Genomic DNA, 20,390 nt, shown 5'->3' with positions numbered 1-20,390 from the left:
TTTCCTTTTATCAGGAACATCTTAAATCTCGTTTTCAAGTGTGTCTTAGCCAAGATAGAATAGTGAGTTGAAAAACAATATTAGATACAAATATAATTATACAATTATAAATACAATTTGCATCCAATTGTATAATAGGTTTCATCAATAACAAATTCAATATTAAGTAAAGCAACTCAAAATATGTCAAAAACAATAAAAACACTATACAGTAACTAACACAACAAATGGCTATACATTGTTAAATACAATTATGTAATTTGTCAGCTGACCCTGTTTTTCTCAAATTGATATGAAACATGAGCAGCAGGTCTCCATGTTTTGACCATGTGTTGCAATACAAGGTGAGGGGTGCTGTCCTTATGCAACTCTTGGGCAAAGCAGGACATAGAGCATTTGTTTCCACAAGCTACCAACACAGACATGTTTTGTAAGTCCAAATCCACTGCAGTGTCTCAAGATGGGACACCCTTTTTCCAACCTAATTCGATTGATCAAAACAAAGCAGGGAAAATGTATTGCACAACCCTTGTTGATATAACATTTTTGGGGTATTTGCTCATGGTCTAAATGGTTAGCTTTTACTTTAATTTCAGTTTTTAGACTTCTGTCTATAGTCTAGTTTTGGAAAAACGTATGTGCTCTTGCGACTATTTGTAGGGTTGCTATAAATAGGGCCCTGCTGGCAACACATGCGTCTATGATAGGCAGTTACAGAGACTTTCTTCACAGACTGTGGCTCCAAAGCAACATTGACAACATCTAATGGTAAGTTGGACATTTTACCTAGCTTTGGGGTGACTAAGAAACACCTGAATTGTATTCCTAACACGTACAAGTCAATACCATGTCTTTGGTTTGTGATTGACCACTTACAGCCCTTCCATAGTCTGATAGCCGGTCCTATTTATAACTTGCTCCATTGCAGTACTTTGCTTGGTCAGAAAGGACAGGCATTGAGTCTGAACGGTGTGTTTGATGAGCAAATGAACCTCTTACTATATTTCATTAACTTCCAAGAGATTCTGGTACCATTCTGAACAGTATCTTTTTCTTCTTCTCCAGGGGCTTCCACATGGATAACACCATTACATTTGTGCCTTGAACACAGACAAAACTTGGACGTGAACGCAGATCAGTTCTGTGGTACTGTGGGTGATACATTTCCCTCGGATTTTGCACTTTTGCTTCAGTGGACGATGACTTCCAGAAGACCAATGGCCCGCTCTGTCTCTGGCAATGGGAGGACAAGCAGCTTCAGTGAAGAGGAGGGCAGCTCTTCCAATGGCCGCTCGGAAAGCCGCAATCCTTACCTCTCGAACGTTAGGCCTGAAAACAGGTAGACAGCCTCATCTATAATCTATATGATATGTGTTTCTGTTTTAAACCCATGAGAATAGAAGTGCTCCTTTTGTTAAAGAAGAGGGACATTATTAAACTATTTCATGTAGGTGGGTTATACACAGAACTCAAGCACTGACATCCTTTCATTTGCCTTCTCTCTGAATAGCTATTCAAGGTATTCTCACTACAGGTCACCGAGGTAATCTTTACTTTAAAAACATTCCTCCCAACTAACATCTTAACCACAAAAAACGGTTTACCCCAAGAATGAAACCTACACACGTTTGAACTGTAATGTAAGTGTCCGGTTTGTCCAGTGTTGCGTTGATAAACATCGTTCTAAATGTTGGATTGACAACCAATGTTTGCTTGACCTCTCACAAGTCTTTGTCACTCCTTTACATTCTCGTCACTACCAGAAATCTCCATTAACATCCTTTTTTCCCTAATTAAGCAAGTTATTGGAATGTACTGCACAGAGGTGAAGACGTCCCTGGTATAATGCTGAAGTGTCAAAACTGTCTATGATTTAAAAGCAATACATTGACTCTAATGCATTAGTGTTTGCTTCCAGGAGCACTTTGTGCAGCGTCATGGCTCAACTGACCGAGGACATACAGCCGTCCTTTGAGTCCACCTTGAAATCGAAGGCAGTTTCAGAAAACTGCAATGTGAAGTTTTCCTGTGTGGTATCAGGTACGTGTGCGTTCACTTGCATGGCTTAGTGTGGGATTTGTTGGAGTAACGGAAGCATTTCTGTATGTTCACTAAGAAAGGGTTTACTGTTGATTGCAGAAAATAACTGTTTTATTCTTCCTGAACGGCTCTTTAAACACAACAGCCAATATCATCTTCAAGCTTTTTCTTCCGGATGTTGTGTTTTTAGCTTCAGGCAGATACTGTAGGATAAGTGGGCCTGTATAACAGCAGCAGCTGTTCCTGCAGTTGACACATCATAAACATGATTCATAGCCTAAAAACATGTCCGTGCCAAAACATGTCCGTGCCAAAGCTATACTGTATGTTTACTACCCATGTCTTTAGGTTACCCAGCTCCAGAACTGAAATGGTATAAGGATGATATGGAAATGGACCGGTACTGTGGACTCCCAAAATATGAAATTCATCGTAATGGAAAAACCCACACCCTCCATATTTACAAGTATGTAACGTGACCTTGTAAATTATTATAAATTCAGCTTCTCATTTGTTTACTTATTTGTTTAATTGTTACATCGTTGGCTTACCTATACTATGAGATTGATAAATGTGTCTGTTTTCAGAAGCACATTGGATGATGCAGCCATCTACCAGGTTTCAGCTAGCAATAGCAAAGGTATTGTCTCCTGCTCGGGAGTTTTGGAGGTCGGCACCATGAATGAGTACAAGATCCACCAGAGGTTCTTTGACAAGCTGAAACAGAAAGCAGAAAAGAAGAAGAGCGAACTAGAGGGAAACACTAAGAAGGGGGGTAAAGAAAACGTTGAGAAAGAGAGACCGCAAATTAGCCCCGAGCGTCCTCCAAGGAAGAGGCATGTCCCCCCACTGGAGAGGAGACCGGCGGTCAAGGAGCCTGAGGCTGAGGAACAACTGGGAGCTGCTGCAGAACCTAATGGACCTGTGGCATCCCAAGTCCTGGAGAAGAAGATATCTCCACCTGAGGAAACCTTGGCCAAAAAGAAAACAAAGATCACAAATGGTGTAGATGCTGAGGTCAGCAAAAGCAGCTGCAGCAGAACCACCAATATGATGGGTATTGGAGGAGAAAACTGTTATGATGGAGGAATTGGTTTGGCACAATTCCTGTCAGAGACTCTCCAGGCCACAGAGGAGAAAGAGAACTCATCCAAAGGGGAAACCCCTGAAGAGATGGATATACCTATTGTAAGTGTCAGTAAAGAGAGCGAGCAAGAGATGATGCAAACATTGAGGGAAAAACAAGAAAAAGAGGAAGATTATGTAAGGGAGAAAAATAGAGCGGCTGAACTGGCCACAGAGAGGGACAAAGAAAGGGCAAGACAGTTGGAGATGTCGCATACACTACCAAACACAAAACATGGTTCACATGCCAGACATCACAACAAGGCTCATAAGGATCAGGACCATCACAACATGCAGGCTTCCTTAACCTCTGTTCTTCACTCAGTCAAAGATTTCTTCTTTGGTAAGACCAAAAAGGACTCTCATGATCACATTGAGAACAAGGAAGGGGAGCTCAACCCTTCTCCTGTTTCAACGCCACCATCATTTCGGTTGCAAACAGGGCAGAACCAAGTGGGCAAGTCTCTCCAAGAGGACGTTGTGCCTATGGAAATGGATCAACCAAAGGAGCCTTCTAAATCTGTGGATATAGAACAACAGTCAGCGTCACTGAAGCCACATGAACATAAGCATGAAGACAGTGTCCAACACACAGTCCATCCACCAGAACATAAGATACCAACTGAGAGCATAGACCAGCCCAGGCGGGAGAGTGTGAACGCAGAGGACAGTCCTGTGGAGGTCATGGAGGTCTCTGTGGGGCCAGAGATCATTGGTCCAGGTGGAGAAATGTCATTATCGGGGCTTCAAGTTCTCACTGAGGTACGTACAGAGGTCTTGGAGGACAGCTGGCTGCCACTTGAGTGTTATATATAGGCTGCATTTGTGTGACAAGATAAAACAAGATAAGCTACTTCAGGGCTGAACCCTGAACTATGTCAACTATGACACAGTTTAGGATTTGAACTGCTGCTAGTTGAAAATGTGGTTGATAAGAAGCATATGATGACTTATTGTTATGTTATATTCGTGGGTAAATGTGAGACAGTCAGGAAATGCAGCTGCTATGAATCATGTGGTTGAACATCATCAGTGTTCAACCACAGGGGGAGTGAGTCGTACTGTGAGGCTGTGGTTTTACTGCATCTATATCACTGAAGAGTGACAAGCCCAACAAGATAGTGTGTGAGAAATAGGGAACTATAAGAACCGAGCAACTTGCACTGGATATGTTTGTGGGTGGGGGATGTTGTGGATTTATATTACACACTGTAAGTTAGGATAGCGAATATCTTAATATGTTGGCTGCAATGAGTGGGACAGGAGTGCGTCAGAGATCATGATGAAACTGAATGTCAGAAGGGGTTCTCACGTTTCAAACAGGCCTTTGCATGACAGAGGGTCTGGCTGAGTGGGAGCCGAGCGGCAGGTCTCTGCATGAAAGAGGGACCTCGTCACATTGGACACATTCCTCACCGCCGCCCCGTAGTTTAAAATAAACCTCTTCCTCGTCTACAGAAGAGGCAAGAAGGCAGCACTTCTGTCATCTCGGGGGTCAGCTTAAATAATTGTTTCATGAATGTCATGTGTGACGGTCATGCTATGATTAACACCCATACAGTAAGAATACTGAATGGGGTACTTTCCACTTTTGCATTACATTGATCTAGTTCAGTTTAATCTTAATCTGCTAATACATGACCAGATCTTCCCAGATTTTAAACAAAGATATGCAAAAAAAGCTTCTCAGATTTTACCTGAAACCATTAGAGGACCTTTTGAACAATCTCTGTTGATCCTAGAGGGACACTAGCTTTTGAAAAGCAGTTGCCAACATACAATAGCTTTTGTTGTACATACATGATAAATCATTCAAATGTATTACATTTTCCTTATTGCAGAATAAGAAAGTTATGAAGAAATGTTTTATTATGATTATTTATAAATGTTCCTTTGGTTATTTAAATCCATCAAATCAAAACGTTCCTTAAAGTTAGATTTTTGTATTACTGATGTTTGTATGTAAAGGTATTCGGAGTTAACCTACAGTATTGCTTTGTACCGTGAACCAGCAGATGAATGGAATAGGACATTCACATAAAATGTTGTCGTGCACAATGACATGTGGAAGAGGAAACAGAAGTCTAAGTTTAAACGTTGTGAATCTTTTCACGTTTGTTCGTGATTTGGAACAACAATGGTAAATTTCTAGGACGGCCGCATTTACTATCTGACGTCATGGATGTATGAGGAAGTCAAGCGCTTTGTCTGAACAGTGTTTTTTCTCACATTGGTGGGACATAATGTTTACACACGGAGGTGTGCTTCATTTTTAGACTGAATATGACACCATTTCCCTTCCATCGAAAGCAGCAACTTCTTTTTTTGTTAGTTCTGTCTGCTGGCCAAACATCTTGTCACGTGGCGCAGGTGGCTTCATTACTCTTCTGCATTTATTGTAATGGTATGAACAGCAAAAAAAGGGGCAGTAAGGGGAAAAACAAAACTACAGCTTGAAGCTTTATTCATAAATCTTCTCTTAATGCTATCCACACTTAAAGAAGTATGTTAAGTTTAATTGGTTACCTCAACAGCTTGATGATGACAACAGATATATAGATCATGCATGTTATGACATGTCTTTTGTCAAGATACTTGACAAGCAAGTTATTTGTGTAAACACCACATTGGTGCCAATCATGTGGGAATTTCTCTGTGCGTGTTTCAACATGGAAGACAAAGCACAGAAACACTTTCAAGCTCAGTGTAATTGTTTTATTCAAAGACATAACATTTTTACATCATATAAAAATCAATAATTGAAAGTTAGAATACATTTTCAGCTAAATTCAGACAACTTTTAACTAAAGAAATATCATCCCTAATTGTTAAAAAACATTGTATTGGATCCTTGTATACTTAAACACTTGGTTTCAGCCATCTTGCACGTGACATGAGGTAAAGAAGGGTCTAATAATAAACTGACATGTCATACAAGACAAGAACATCTTGACTTAACTGGAGTTGTTCCGCATTTTTTGTTGAACAATTTATCGTTTACCTATCAACTTGTAATGAATCAACTGATTCACACACTGATCTCCCTGTTCTTCTCCTCTGTTGGGGAACGTAACTCTTCATTGCAATATCATGTTTGCCAGAATATTTCACTGTTAATGCTTTTGTTAATTTATGGTAGAGAAACATTTCTCAGTCTAAAAGTGTCACAGTGTCAAAGGTCACTGCAGTAAGTCTTCTTTAACAAGCATCTTAAAAATACCTATCACTTTTTTTCAGTAGGTTGTGTGGTCTCTATGCCACTAACAAATGTTACATGCATGCATAGGCAGTACCAGCAGTGTGAGGCATGTGTGTTTCATTGAGTTCATTCCAACAGAGAAACACTGCCATAGCTGCAAATGCCCTGAAGTACTAAAATGATTTTTTGTTTCCTTTGTCAGGCTGAAGAAAAATATTCTCAGATAGTATCAGCTATCAAAGAGGACTTCGTTCACCAGCAGGAGCCAGATCACCTGGTAGTTTCACCTCAACCGTATCAACGTGCTTCAAGAGAAGAGTCCTCACTTAGGGATAAACCAACTCTTTTGCTACAGACCCACGGCCCTTACGAACAGGAACGTTCGCCCGTTCCCCCTGTCAACGTTATCTCAGAGTCAAACAGCAAATGCCTTGGAGAAGCATCCTGTGAAACGTTACAGGAACAGAAGATAAGCAGTGCAAAGATGGCTACAGAACCTGACACAGGGGAGTGCCCTTCCTCCAATAAGTCATGTGAGGATGAGAAAACTGAAGTGAAATCAAACAAACAGCCTTGCTTGGATATAAACAGATCTGAGATTACCAAATTAAGAACAGGTTCACTGGAAGAGAGAATAGAGCCATGTCAATTTGACTCACCAGGTCAGGTGCTTTCACCTCTCCCTGCTGTGGCTACAGACAGTGTAGAGAAAGATAATGTTAAAGAACAGACAGAATGTACTTCACTTATTCAGGAAATGAATGTAGGCTTTCCGATTACTGTAGCCCCAGAGAGTTTAGAAAAGGTTGACCTAAATATGCAGCAAGAATGCACTTCTTCTGTAGTAGAGGAGAGCACTAAAATCCACAATGTCAGTGCAATACAGAGTTTAAACACAGGTTTGAGAAGCAGTGAAGAGGAAAGCAAATTGAAAGAGTTATTGATTTCTGCTTTAGATTCAGAAGTGAAGTCTTGTAACGATCTTAGAACCCAAGAGGTGGAGGCAATTTTAGAAAGTGAGAGCACTGAAGCAATGAATGAGTGTGTAAAGTTAGAAGTAAAGACTGAAAAGATAAAACCAGTGAAAGCAGATGAGTTTGATGAATCAAAGAGCCTTTTATTAACAGAAAACAAGAAACACAGGATTGATTCACATCAAAATGGCTGTGTGATTAAGCAGGGCCAGCCTTCACTGAAGATCCCAGAGATCAAAATATCTAGTATTGAAGACATCCCAGATATAAATCCAACTGTGGCAGGCGTAAACCCAATGGAACATTTTGTAATTCCAATAATTGAAATAATCGAGCCTGAGCTCAAAGAGCCCACTCTTCCACTAACTATTCTGGCACCAAACAAGGACGAATCAGAGCCTCCTACTTTGCAAAAACATGATACAACTCATGTGTGTGAGGTAATAGAGCAGCATTTGGATAATTTTCCAAGTTTGCTGCCCACACACAAAAGTATGCAGAATGACAGCAACCTCTCCCCTACAGATGTAATAAAGGAAGTTGCGCAATTAGATGACAAGAGAAATATTTTTGAGCTGGAGCCAGCACACAAGAAGAGCAGGGAACAGCTCCCCCAGATGAATCATGCATCAATTCCTGTTATAAGTGTTTCATGCACTGATGATAAGGAGGATAAGGTATGTGTAAAGGCACGGCAGACTGATGATACTCCAACAGTGCCTTTGTTTGTGGTGCCGCCAATATCCATCACTTGTCATGAAAGTGATTCTGGACTCACACTGCCAACTCAAAGTGAGTGGACAGAAACAGAAACTTCAGCTGCTCCGCAAAGGGGAACCAAGCAGGATGCTGATAATGAGAATAATACAACTGCGGCCGGAAAAACTCAAAGTGGCAAGCAGAAGCAAGTAAAAACTTCAGAAAAGGGTATTAAAGAACACACTATGCTATATGAAGCTCTGATTCCAAAAGTTGGTGACAATGTGCTTTCCTTCAATAACGTAGCCAAAGACAACATTTTACCTGAAGTCTTGAAGGTAAAAAAAGAGGCAAAGATAGAGAATACTGTGTCTGTAGAGGACCTCCAAAGAAACAGACCATCTGTTGAGAGACTCTGCTTTAAACCCCCACCACACCCATCATTGAGTCCAGCCAGTCTTCGCAAATTCATGTCCAGAGCTTCTCAAGACTCAGACATATTTACTAATGACAAAACAGATGAAGATTTAAGTGGAGGCTCAACACCCACATCCTCCCTGTCCTGTGAGAGCAGTCCCCGTCTGAAGCGCAGAGACAGTCTGACACTCATACGCTCCGCCACGCCTGAGGAGCTGGCCTCCGGAGCTCGTCGCAAGATATTCATGTCGAAACCTAAAGAAGATGGAGAGGGAGCAGTGGTAGGTGCCTTGGATACTCTAAGCAAGAAGGAGAGCCCTTACATGTCACCCAGCCAGGCGCGCAGAGCAGCATTACTACAAGCTCCCACTGGACAAAACACCCCACCAATGGAGAGGCGCTCTCCTCTGCTGAGCCGCAGGAAGGCCACCTTGGAGGTGCCAAAGGTTGTGGAGCAGACTCCCACTGTGGAGCCAGTGAGCACCAAACCAGAGGAGAAACCTGCTGAAAATAAGCTAGACCCTTTGAAAGGTAAAGAATACATCAGTGCTTACAGATGAAGTTTGTGAATATGTTATTATGTGTATGTTTCCAATGAGAGCTGTATCAACTTGTAGGCACAATATGATATTACTGTATGTTAACACTATAACTTTTCATAATTTTACTTTATTTAAAGAAAATAGAAAAAATATTCTCAATTTGGCTCAATACTCAATTAGCAGTTCAATGCCTGTTCATTTGACTTTTTTGTCTGTTTTTTCCCAAAACATCGTAACACGAGTGGCTATGTCAAATAGTTAGTTTGTCAACACTTGAATCCGCTAGTCTAAGTACTCGAGGAAGTGGAAACATTAGAAAGTCTCCAGTAGAGTATATATTTACCTTGGGCCCCTCTCTCATACACCACCAGCTCCGCAGGTCATCCGTAAGATCCGGGGGGAGCCGTTCCCGGATGCCTCCGGACACCTGAAGCTGTGGTGCCAGTTCTTCAACGTGCTCAGTGACTCCACCATCAAGTGGTACAGAGATGAAGAGGAAATTCTAGAAGTGAAGAGAAGGTAAATCCCCTTCTTACCTTACAACAACACAACTTGAACCACCTGTAACACAAATACACAGCAGTGTCATATGGTGCTTGAGTTGTTGTATTACTTACTGCTGCTATTCTTTTGAGCATTTACAGCTGACATGTCTGGTAAAAGTGGCCAGGTTCCAAAAGTGCGACAATAATGCGTCAAGGATGAACAGGATTCATTTTGGCCTCTGAGTTCGCCCATGGCTTTCTGTCATTCTCAAATTCTCACTGCAGCTCATATGACTGAGAGCCCCACAGCTGTGACACAGATGGGTGAATCTCCGGCTAGACACAGACGCTGTAACCTGACACAATATTTTTCCCATCTCCAGGGGGCATTAAACGTCTATATATGTCCTATGGGCTGCTGTGTCAGCACAGAGTAGCCATCTATCTCACAGTGACACCTTGTGGGTTGTTGTTGAATCTTCATCTAAAATGGTTTCATGATTATGTGTTTTTCCCCTTTGTTATCCTCAAGTGGAGGAGATGAAAGCCAAGTAGCACTGGCTGTTGTTTTAGCATCCAGCCATGACTGTGGGGTATATGGCTGTACGATCAATAATGAATATGGGACTGACACCACTGACTTCCTGCTCAGCGAGGACAGTAAGATACAGTATTCCCTAACATTCTTTAGTGTGAAATCTATTTCTAATACGATATAAAAAGTGATTTTATGACTCATTCTGTATTTATTTGTTTACAGTTCTGTCTGAGATACTACTAAAAGATGACTTGGAAGGTACATTCTTTAGTTATAACATATCAGCCAACATTTTTCTGTTAATTTTGCTCAATGTAAATATGTGTTTCTGTTTTCCTTTAGTTGGAGAGGAAATCGAGATGACCCCGCTGCTGTTCAGCAAAGGCCTGGCGGACTGTGGCAGCTGGGGTGAAAAATATTTTGGCCGCATCATGACCGAGACTGCGCAGATTGGAGAGGGCTGCGCTCACAAGGCCAGCAAAGTGAAGGTCATTTATGGCCTGGATCCCGTCTTTGAGTCTGGAAGCGCATGCATCATCAAAGTTCAAAGCCCCATCGCCTATGGGAACACACAGGAGAGCAACCTGCCAGACAAAAATCTACAGATAACTAAGCAAGTGAGTTGTGGAGTTTGGTGTAAATTGCTTCCAATCATTCCTGGTGATTAGATTTTCATGACATTTATCTGCTTTATTGAATTATTTCTGTTGCTAGGAATGCAAAGTCCAAAACATGATGCGAGAATACTGTAAAATCTTTGCGGCTGAAGCAAGACTTATTGAGAACTTTGGCTTTTCACTAGAGTAAGTACCACACTTATTATACAGTAACTCTGATAATAAATTCCTATCAAAATCTAAAACATTGCTTGTGATGAACCCGCTTTTTGTGTTTCCTACAGAGTGATTCCTCAGTATCTGATGTACCGGCCTGCAAACTCTGTGCCATATGCCACATTGGAGGCTGACCTTAAAGGTGAATTCCTCAAGTACTGCAGGATGGATCCTAAAAGCAGGCTGATAACACAAACCGGCTCTGAGGTGGAGCAGAAATGCAGCACCTTCCAGCATTGGATCCATCAGTGGACACACGGCAATATGCTGGTTACTCGTCTGGAGGGTAAGGCCCACATCATGCTTACAAGTGCAATCATTTGTCTATTTATTTAAATAACAATAATAATAATAATAATAATAATAATCTTCTGTGATTTATATTTGCAGGTGTTGAAACAAAGATAACAAATGTTGGAGTTGTGACCAAGTCAAAAGGGTTTGTATCTACACCAGGGCATGCAAATGTAAACGTAGCTTTCTATCAGAATAGCTGGAATAAAAACATTTCCCCTTTATTTCAGATACCAAGGACTAACAGAGCAGGGCTCTCCCGAGGTGTTCGAACAGTTCCTGACACACCATCAGTGCAACTACTACTGTGGACTTCTCGGCCTACGCTCACTGAAGTCTATTGACAGTCAACCCACCAAGATAAAGGGCTCCAGGAGCCCCCTGCTCAACCGCAAGCTGGGATCTAACAGCCCACAGCTGCAGAGGAAAGGACAAAGCCCTCAGACGTCCCGAAAGGCTAGCCCAAAGGTGACTAGAAGAGTCCAGGAGACAGAGGATAATAAATCAGGCGCAAAGCCCAAGCCTGCAGTAACTGTTGATGTTCTTGAAGTGAGGTAGGGAAGATGTGCCTCTTCTGTGTCAAGCAAGATTTGATTGTTTTAAATGGTTCGGTATTACATTTTCTTTCCAGTAACGAAAAACCAGCAAGGACAAGGAAAGAGTGAGACTAAAAAGGAGTTGGCCGGACTTGTCATTGAGATTGCTGTGAATTTCTCAGCTTTCATTACAATTATATTACATCTATCCTCCAGCTACTGGCTGTAGTTGAAAGGTTGGTAAGAATGTCAACAGCTAAAGCATTGTATTAACTTTAACAGAAGCAAAAGAAACACTCGGTCAGAGCAGAGATGACGTTAGCTATTGGATAGTTTGAAACACTTGCCTCAGCTCTACAAGTGGACAAATAATTCTAAAAGTAATAATACAAAAAACGTGATCATTGAAAAATTAACCTGACATACCCATAAGAGATGATGGTGTGATGTAGAGAACTATTGATAATAAAACCAACGCCACAGAGCGGGTTGAGGGTATTCATATTAATGCTGCATTTTCCTCTGTGATGTACAGTATGAGCGTAGGATATAACGTTTATTTTAGAGACTTTATTTTTGGCTTGCATTAGTAATGCCTATGCAGCATTTTTTACACAGCAAAGTTGAACTCATGCTGTGAAATGACACCTTTTTGAAGTCAAATATTTGTGTGTGCACTTTGTCTTTGGCATAACTTGTTTTGTAGTTTTTGAATACTTTTTATCTGTGTCCTCTTTGTCAATTTCAGTTCATTTAAATATATGCTGGTGAATGCAAAGCAATGAGGAGCGAGGGGCTTACCAGTCAACTCTTTAACTATGGTATGCTCATGCTCATTGACATGAAAACACACGGGTGTGTTCCCAGCAATGAGGAAAGCTGCTGAATGAGTTCCACAGAGTAATTTGGATCCGACCTATGGACTGTGGGATAAAAGCACACTGAACAAAAAGAGCAGGCTCAGCGCTTTCAGAAGCCTATTAATCACTAAGTAAGGCTCCCTGAATGAAGTCTGTCAAGTTTTACAGCAACTGGCAACCACCTTCCACTGAACAAGAGAGCTGTGAGTATTTCTAGTGCAGGTATTCAAAGTTAAATAGTAACTGTAGTCACTTGCCTTTTACGAATAATAAAGACCTGACATGAAATCCTTAGGAATTCCTAAAAAAGGAATCAATGATCAATGAGAGTTTTCAAAGCTGCCGTTACTTAACATCTCTGTAATTACATGATTCTTTATCATATATAAATTATAAAAGAGGTTGGAATAAAGTTGAAACATCGACCAGTGGATGACGGGGAAATCACTGTAATGTTAAGGTGTGGTGTCGTGTTAAACAAACTGTACTGTGTTTGTGTACATAAAGTCAAAGGACTGATTATCTGAAGAGTGATTGAATGATGTCAAATCATGTCAGCAAATGTTTTTTTAAATAAAAATGTTTAAAATGAAAAACCTTGTGACATTATTTAATCACTTAATTTAATTTTAAATATTCACACTTATCAAACTGTTGATGCCTGAATATTTCACGAGGTATATTTCTTAAGGTGTCCTTTAAATCCTTTAAATAAAAATTGCATACAATTACAAAACTATACTGTACATGAAAGATACATTCATCTTGTGTCAGATTTGTGTGATACAAATAGACAACACAGGTAGAGAAGACCCGTAAATAAACAACACTGATGCATCTTTCCTCTTCTAGAAACAAACTGGCACAGAGAGGCCAAAGTACTGACAGCATTTAGAGAAAAACACAGTGGTGTTTGCTACTGCGTTCCACGGTTCTTCAAATGAGATGGTCCCGTTGTTAACAGTGCTGAAAAAAAAACAAATTTTAGATGTTAGTCCAAATGTAGATATTGACAGATATTACTTAACTTAATTGATCACAGCTATACAAATGCACATTTTAAAATCTATTAAACCTGTGTGGGCCTGATGTCTTTCCTTTACATTTTGTATTCATTCCTTCGAATAAAAATGTACTTACCTTTGAAAAAGGTCTTGGCAGCAAGTTTTTATATTTACATCGGTGGCATTGAAAGCTTCAAACAGCGTCAAACAGTCCACTGGGGTAACAACGAGGATCCCTAAGAAATAAAGTGAAAAAGCTTCTCAGTTACAGCACAACATGAAACTGCACCCCCTGTTCAATTCAATCATCTCACCTGCAACACAGGCATTGATGAGAGATACACAAGTTGCAGTGAGCATAGCTCTCAACACCATAGAGGAGATGTCACCTCTTCTGGAAGGGCATATTGAGGCTTTGAGAAAAGAAAAATCATTATTGAGAAATTATCCTGTGGCAGGAAAAAACAATGACGATGGGGTGAAAAAATACTCACACAGGCCTCCAATCATAATACCCAGCGAGCTGAAGTTGGCAAAACCACAAAGAGAATAAGTGCTGATTATTTCTGACCGGACCTGAAACAAAACAAAAATGTAATTTAAATCATGTAATTTTAATTTGCCTTTCCAAAAATAATTTCCCTATAATTTTTTTCTGTGTTAAACACACCTATACAAACTCCAACTTAGAAAATGTACTCACAGATAACCATTGTAATTCTCCTCCCACAAATTGTTCAAGCCCATTGAGTCTGTTGGTCTTCAGTGCAGCTAGTGTCTGATAAGCCACAAACTCATTGAGGAAGAGCTTTGTCCCAATGAGTTTAGCCACAGTGAAACTCTCCTTATACGGTATTCCTATCATAAAAGCCACCGGCATGAATACATAGGAGCAAATCATCTATGAGCACAGGGAGACAAATGGTTATTTATTTGGATATTGTAAAACTCCGTAGTTAATCACAGGAAAACTGAACAAAATCTGTGTAACGTCAGCATAAATAAATACATGTCAGTCCAACAATTTAATAAATGATAATGTAAATAAGAAATCACATGATCAAAACAAATATGAATTTAAATGTTTCTTTATTTTACCTCAATACTTTTTTTATTTACTACTATGTTCATTTCTTTCTCTTTTTCTAATCTTTTTTCATAGCCAGCTATTTCTGAGTACCTTTAACACATTCAGATTTGTTTAAAAAAACATTATCAAAATGTCAAATTTAAGTTTTCTGTCTTGTGCTAAAACATACTTCAAATGTGATATCAGGACGTCCCAGCATGCTGCCAAACCAACTCAATGCTTCATTTATGAACCCGAGTATGGCTAGGAAAGCTATCAAATTTGCAGCAATGTTTGCAACAAGACCTATTGAAGCAGACGCTCCACTGCTAGCAGCCTCCAAGATGTTCTGTTCACCACTGTAGAGTTAACAATTGTATTTTTTATTATTCATAAAAATCATGAAAACGTACGAGAATTTAAGGGACATAATACACACCCAGAAGACACTTTAATACTCTTATCTGACTTTAAGGCACTCTCCTCTGTCTCTGGGTAAGAAAGTTTGGAGATGGCCAAAGCACAAGGAGCAGCCATTACAGAGGCTGAAAGCAAGGCAGACGCATCAATCTGCAAAATAAAAGGAAATGTAATTTAATGCAGGTGTTAGACTTTAGAAGGAGTTCCTGCATTAATAAGAAACAAATACAGTGTTTGGTATTCTGCAATTGAAGTAAACAGAGCCACTGTCAAACGTAAAAAAGTCTAAATTGCTTTTTTATTAAGCATCAACATCAGTGTTATACTCAATATCTAAATGCAGAGCATTTGCAGATTTTTACAGAGAAAGAGCACCATTATGAGGTACACAAATGCAAAACTGATGATGTTAGTCAAACCTATCCCTCGCCCAACCATTATCTTTTCCTGTTTTAATGTTGTTGATGTTGATTTTCTCAACAAATATGGATTGCTGAGACAAGGGGGTGGCTTGAATATGACCTGCTGGCACCTTTCTTCATGTCATCCTCTTTTTTATGTTATTGCCCAGGAGTCCATTGTTTCATAATGTCAACAGGTTTCTCTGCTATCGATCAATTAATTCATTAATAAATCATAGCATTTCAGCTTTTTGAGGATGTGTTTTGGGTGCTTATCAGCAGAACTACTGCAAATGATTAACTTCTCTTTGTTGTTCAGTAACCTTCAAAACCTGTTTTTGTAGATCTTCTTCCGGGACACTCTAGATGGCAGTAACATAAATCACTGCAAATTGCGGTAATTATCCCGCTAGTTCTAACCGGTTTATCTTGAGCTATTAGACTTTATTGGCTCCACTTAAAAAAGTAAATATTTTTGTGGTATGTCCCAGGTTTTTCATTCTGGGCCCCATTAGTTTCTGATCTGAGCCTTGTCTAAAGCCTTGCACATTTTTCAGAAATAGCTGCTCTGTAATAGTTCACAAAGCATAACATTGACTGCTAGCTTGCTTACTAAAAGATCTCTTAGTAACCATAACGTTAGGATAATGAATTGGCAGAGAATCTCAAATGTCTTCTCCTTGGAGAAGCACTTGTTGGCCATGTACTATTTGGCCATTGGCCATTTTAAACTTTAAACCTCTTAGTGTAAGTTTAAGTTTAAACTGAATCACATTTGTAGTTTAATTTATCTACTGTTTTAAAAGAGAAGTATAAATGTTTAATGTTTTTTCTGATATTCTCATCATGAAACCCGCTTTAACCTACAAGCCTTTACATTGATTTACTCCCATACAAAAGATTGTTATTCATGTAGTATTCATATAGATATTCTTTTTCTTAATCATTATTTGTGTATTAACCCTGTATCCAATGGCAATCAAAACGTAATCTCACCCCAAATGAGATGAATGCCCCCATGACACTGCCTGCAATGGTGGCAAATCCACCAGTCATAACAGCATGGATCTCAGAATTGGTCATGTCGATCAAATAAGGGCGGATCAGCAGAGGAGATTCAGTCTAAAGCACAAAAAAGGTAGAGCAAAAGTAAACAACAGAGAAACTGTAGGATGCAGTTAATAATATTTTGTATTCAGTCATGAAACTTGAATCCCAGCTTTCTATGATGTCAAAACGTAATCAGTCAAATGTGAGAGATATAAGTGCAAAGAAATCAAGTGTTGCTCAGAGTACCTGCCCAACAAATATATTGCCCGCCACACTCAAGGTCTCTGTGGGAGAGGTTCCCATCGTTATCTGCATAACCCATGAGATCTGCATGGACAAAAACACATTGCTCTCGTTCATAATATGATTGCAGGCTTAAGTTATACAACCCCAGACCTTTGCTGCCGTGAGCAATACGTTTAATCTTTCTTTACCTTCAAAATGAGCCACTGCATTATTCCCAAATAGTAAAGGATTGACATCACGCTGCTGAAGAACACAACAATGGGCAAAGCCTGAGGAAGAAATCACCAAATTAAATTATAACATGTTCGATTTTAATAAATTGAATATTGGTTTAGTGCCAATATATAACTCAATGTCACAACTTACTTGAAAGGCAAAGATGTTATCGATCAGATCCCCAAAGACAAAGCGTGACCCTTCTTTGGTATAGTCAAGGAATATCTGTAAACATGACAAAGAAAACATGAGTTGCATTATTTCAAATGACTGTTTATTTTCTCAATCCTTTCATCCACTCTTAATTTTGATTTGGTAATAGGAAGTCTTTGAACTAATTGGGCAACCACACATTAAAAAGTGACATGCCTGTCTCACATTGTGCTGATTTCACCCTTAGATGACCCAAAATGAGGCTGAATAGCACCATAAAGTAGCTCTAAAGATAAGCATATACATTACATTACATTGCATTTAGCTGACGCTTTTATCCAAAGCGACTTACAATAAGTGCATTCGACCAAGAAGATACAAACTTGAATATACGATCCACTCAGTAAAAGAATAGTGTTTCTTGGTGGATAAGTAACGATGTAAATACATGCAAAGACTGATGGGCAAACCAGGAGTGATTTCATAGTAACACTACTCACTTATGAGTTGAAAATAAACGTTTTAGGATGTTATTAAAATGTATGGTATTTGTATTTGACATTTCTGATATAATACTTGAGAAAGCAAGATAGGACTATAAACCATGATGAAGCCACACACATCTACAAAGGTTTAAGGCTTTATATACCTGCACTTGATTTCCAAGCCATTTGAACGCTATGTTCCCAGGCGTTGTTCTTATTACAAAAAGACCAATGCAGAACTGCAACCCGAGACCCCAAAACACAGGCCTCCATGACACCTAAAAGATTTTCAAAAAGGAAATGGTTAGTGACTGTATCAGGGAGTTGCCAGAAAACCTTATTATTATTATTGTTATCGCAAGAAAGCACTTCTGCTAAACCCTAAGATGATATGGGCACAAGGCCAATTGATATCAAATGTATCAGCAAAACAGACAGAGATAACTTGAGCAATAACTCCAGAGCATGTTTCGAAACAGTTCTCAGTGACAATGCATCCTTGAGCATAAATTCAGTGGTTGACTCAATGCAGAACTCACCGCTGTCCTGTGTGCTGACAAGAGATACAGAAGCACGACGAGCAGACACAAACCTCCTAACGGGATTAGCTCCTCAGGGCACTCCCACTTGTCAAAGGCGAGAAACAGAACAAGCAGGGCCACAACTGCTAAGATGAAGACCCTATAAACACAATAAAACACACCTTCCCTCATAAACAGGTTTCATAATCAGACACACACCTCCTAACAGGATTAGCTCCTCAGGGTACCCCCACTTGTCAAAGGCGAGCCACAGAACAAGCAGGGCCAAAACTGCTAAGATGAAGACCCTATAAACACAATCAAACACACCTTCCCTCATAAACAGGTTTCATAATATGTAGCTTCTTCAACTGAAAACAAGACGTCCACTCACCATTTTAGCCATTTCAAGTTAGATTTGAAGCATTTTACAGCGGGGCGGAAACACTTAACGATGCTTTCTCCTTTGTACTGCTTCACAAGTTCATATGATTTAATGACAATAGCTAAACTGGTGAGGACTACAAGAGCGATGGCCCTCTGGAAATCCAATAGGCAGGCTGCGATGAAGTACGCCACATAACCTGCAGGACAGAAAAAAGCATTTACAAAACAAAGTTTTATATATATTTACTGATTACTGCACATTTTTAAGACAAATTAATAGACTTTCAGTATTACCTGCTCCAAGTATGCCCAGCACGACATATTTGAAGGTTTGGGAATGTGCCTTGATGTAATCCTCTGTGGCATTTAACGGCTTGGAAACTTGGCTGAAGTTCAGGACCAATGTACACAAAACATATTTCTGTTTTAAACAGTATTTTCTTGGGTAAAAAAAAAAAGGTTTTTCACATGATCATAGATTCAATACCTATTAATGGATATTTGCCCAAAAATTGAGAATTGATAATAATGTTACAGTTTACAATAGCACAGAAAGAAGCTGCAGATATTCGGTTGAAAGTATATTAATTTTGCACATATACAGTACTGTACATTTACATATAGTATAATCAAAATGAACATTGCATAAGCAGTCAACCTGCAGGGATAATTGCACCCAGGAAAAAACAATTTTAACAAAAAATATATAGAAAATACAATTACTTGAAGTGACATACCTTAAGTATGATCCCAATCCCTTTTTAGTCCCTTTGGTCTGGCTATTGGAGCCGTTAGTATCAGTAATGCCATCCTGAGAAAATAAAGGAATATTTTTTATGATCATGTTGTTTCATTATATTTAAAGAAAGGAAATGTGATACATACCTCTAATTCGAAAGCCGGGTTGTCCACGCCATTTCCTTTAGCGTGGGTTATTTTATGGAACTGGACACCGTCAGTTTCCGCTGAAAAAAACAAAGAATCTTTGTTCAAGCTCATGCAGCAGCCTTTGGTAGAGCAGTTTAAACTTTACCAGCCAGGAATGCCAGACAAGTAAAAAACTTTGTTTCCAAATTATACTATGAAAAATAAACTTAAAATAAACTCCACATAGTCTTTGTAGCTTAATGGTAAGCAAAATAACTGTTCAGATCTGCTAAACAAATGGCTTCATGGAAGGAAAAGCTGAGCTAATGGCTTACTCATTATGCGTCGTTCTCAACCTGGCAGTGAAATGCTGTGCTGTGAAACACACTGCAGGAAAACATAGTCTGCCAAGGCTTGGAATTTCGTCATTTTAGGGGCAAGGCCATTTGGCCTTTGGTGTCACACATTTAAGGGCGCAAAGGCCATTGAGTGAAACATTTTGATTTGGAGCTTACAAATACATAACTTCACTTTCTGATAAGAAAAACACACGAATGACATGGGAAACAAATCACTGTTTTAATATCAATAATGTCAAACATTATATCATCATATAGGCCTATGCCTCCTTAGTATTACCGTATATAAAATAAAATACTTTGAATAATTAGTGTTTGGTATGTTTTCCATCTACTACTTCTCCCATTCACAAATCAAAAATCAAATCGAAAAATCTAAAATTATATTAATATGTAACAAATATATTCAATTTCAGAGCAGAAGAAACAGCCTTCAAGGGTCAAACTCTGCACATACATCATTCGGCAGTGCACAGTGGTGTGTGTGTGTGTGTGTGTGTGTGTGTGTGTGTGTGTGTGTGTGTGTGTGTGTGTGTGTGTGTGTGTGTGTGTGTGTGTGTGTGTGTGTGTGTGTGTGTGTGTGTGTGTGTGTGTGTGTGTGTGTAGTCGTAGTACGTAGTGTAGTGTCGTACGTACGTAGTACGTACGTTACGTACGTTACGTTACGTAA

General features: G+C 39.5%; 2 protein-coding genes across 4 annotated transcripts; one reads left to right on the top strand and one right to left on the bottom strand.

Moving 5' to 3' along the window:
* The first annotated feature begins 681 nt into the window (after window positions 1–681).
* alpk3a (alpha-kinase 3a) lies at window positions 682–13,138 on the top strand. Of its 2 annotated transcripts, XM_010792732.1 has the most exons (16): window positions 716–768; window positions 1,066–1,339; window positions 1,511–1,543; window positions 1,919–2,040; window positions 2,389–2,506; window positions 2,628–3,927; window positions 6,567–8,985; window positions 9,368–9,515; window positions 10,014–10,141; window positions 10,242–10,277; window positions 10,362–10,636; window positions 10,734–10,822; window positions 10,921–11,138; window positions 11,243–11,291; window positions 11,377–11,700; window positions 12,431–13,138. In XM_010792732.1, exons 2-16 carry the CDS (start codon window positions 1,200–1,202, stop codon window positions 12,465–12,467), a joined length of 5,436 nt encoding a protein of 1,811 aa, XP_010791034.1. In that variant the 5' UTR covers window positions 716–768; window positions 1,066–1,199; the 3' UTR covers window positions 12,468–13,138. The 2 variants fall into 2 exon arrangements, with proteins under 2 accessions (XP_010791032.1, XP_010791034.1); XM_010792730.1 differs by lacking the exon at window positions 1,511–1,543 and having other exon boundaries at window positions 682–768.
* A 47-nt stretch (window positions 13,139–13,185) lies between these two features.
* On the bottom strand, window positions 13,186–19,734 carry slc28a1 (solute carrier family 28 member 1). Of its 2 annotated transcripts, XM_010792734.1 has the most exons (18): window positions 19,697–19,734; window positions 19,380–19,459; window positions 19,232–19,305; window positions 18,789–18,880; window positions 18,502–18,691; window positions 18,126–18,267; window positions 17,751–17,864; window positions 17,099–17,173; window positions 16,921–17,001; window positions 16,733–16,813; window positions 16,433–16,558; window positions 15,055–15,185; window positions 14,806–14,974; window positions 14,250–14,447; window positions 14,041–14,122; window positions 13,861–13,959; window positions 13,683–13,782; window positions 13,186–13,508 (listed from the first exon to the last, which is right to left on the bottom strand). In XM_010792734.1, the coding sequence occupies exons 1-18, from the start codon at window positions 19,698–19,700 to the stop codon at window positions 13,391–13,393; spliced, it is 1,956 nt and encodes a 651-aa protein (XP_010791036.1). In that variant the 5' UTR covers window positions 19,701–19,734; the 3' UTR covers window positions 13,186–13,390. The 2 variants fall into 2 exon arrangements, with proteins under 2 accessions (XP_010791036.1, XP_010791035.1); XM_010792733.1 differs by lacking the exon at window positions 19,697–19,734 and having other exon boundaries at window positions 19,380–19,542.
* Between the last annotated feature and the right edge of the window lie 656 nt (window positions 19,735–20,390).

The sequence above is a fragment of the Notothenia coriiceps genome, unplaced genomic scaffold (genome assembly GCF_000735185.1).
Source record: "Notothenia coriiceps isolate Sejong01 unplaced genomic scaffold, NC01 NC01_scaffold00036549, whole genome shotgun sequence".
Lineage (NCBI taxonomy): Eukaryota > Metazoa > Chordata > Actinopteri > Perciformes > Nototheniidae > Notothenia > Notothenia coriiceps.
The sequence above is the reverse complement of the archived record's forward strand: the minus strand, read 5'-3'. Positions and strand labels throughout refer to the sequence as shown.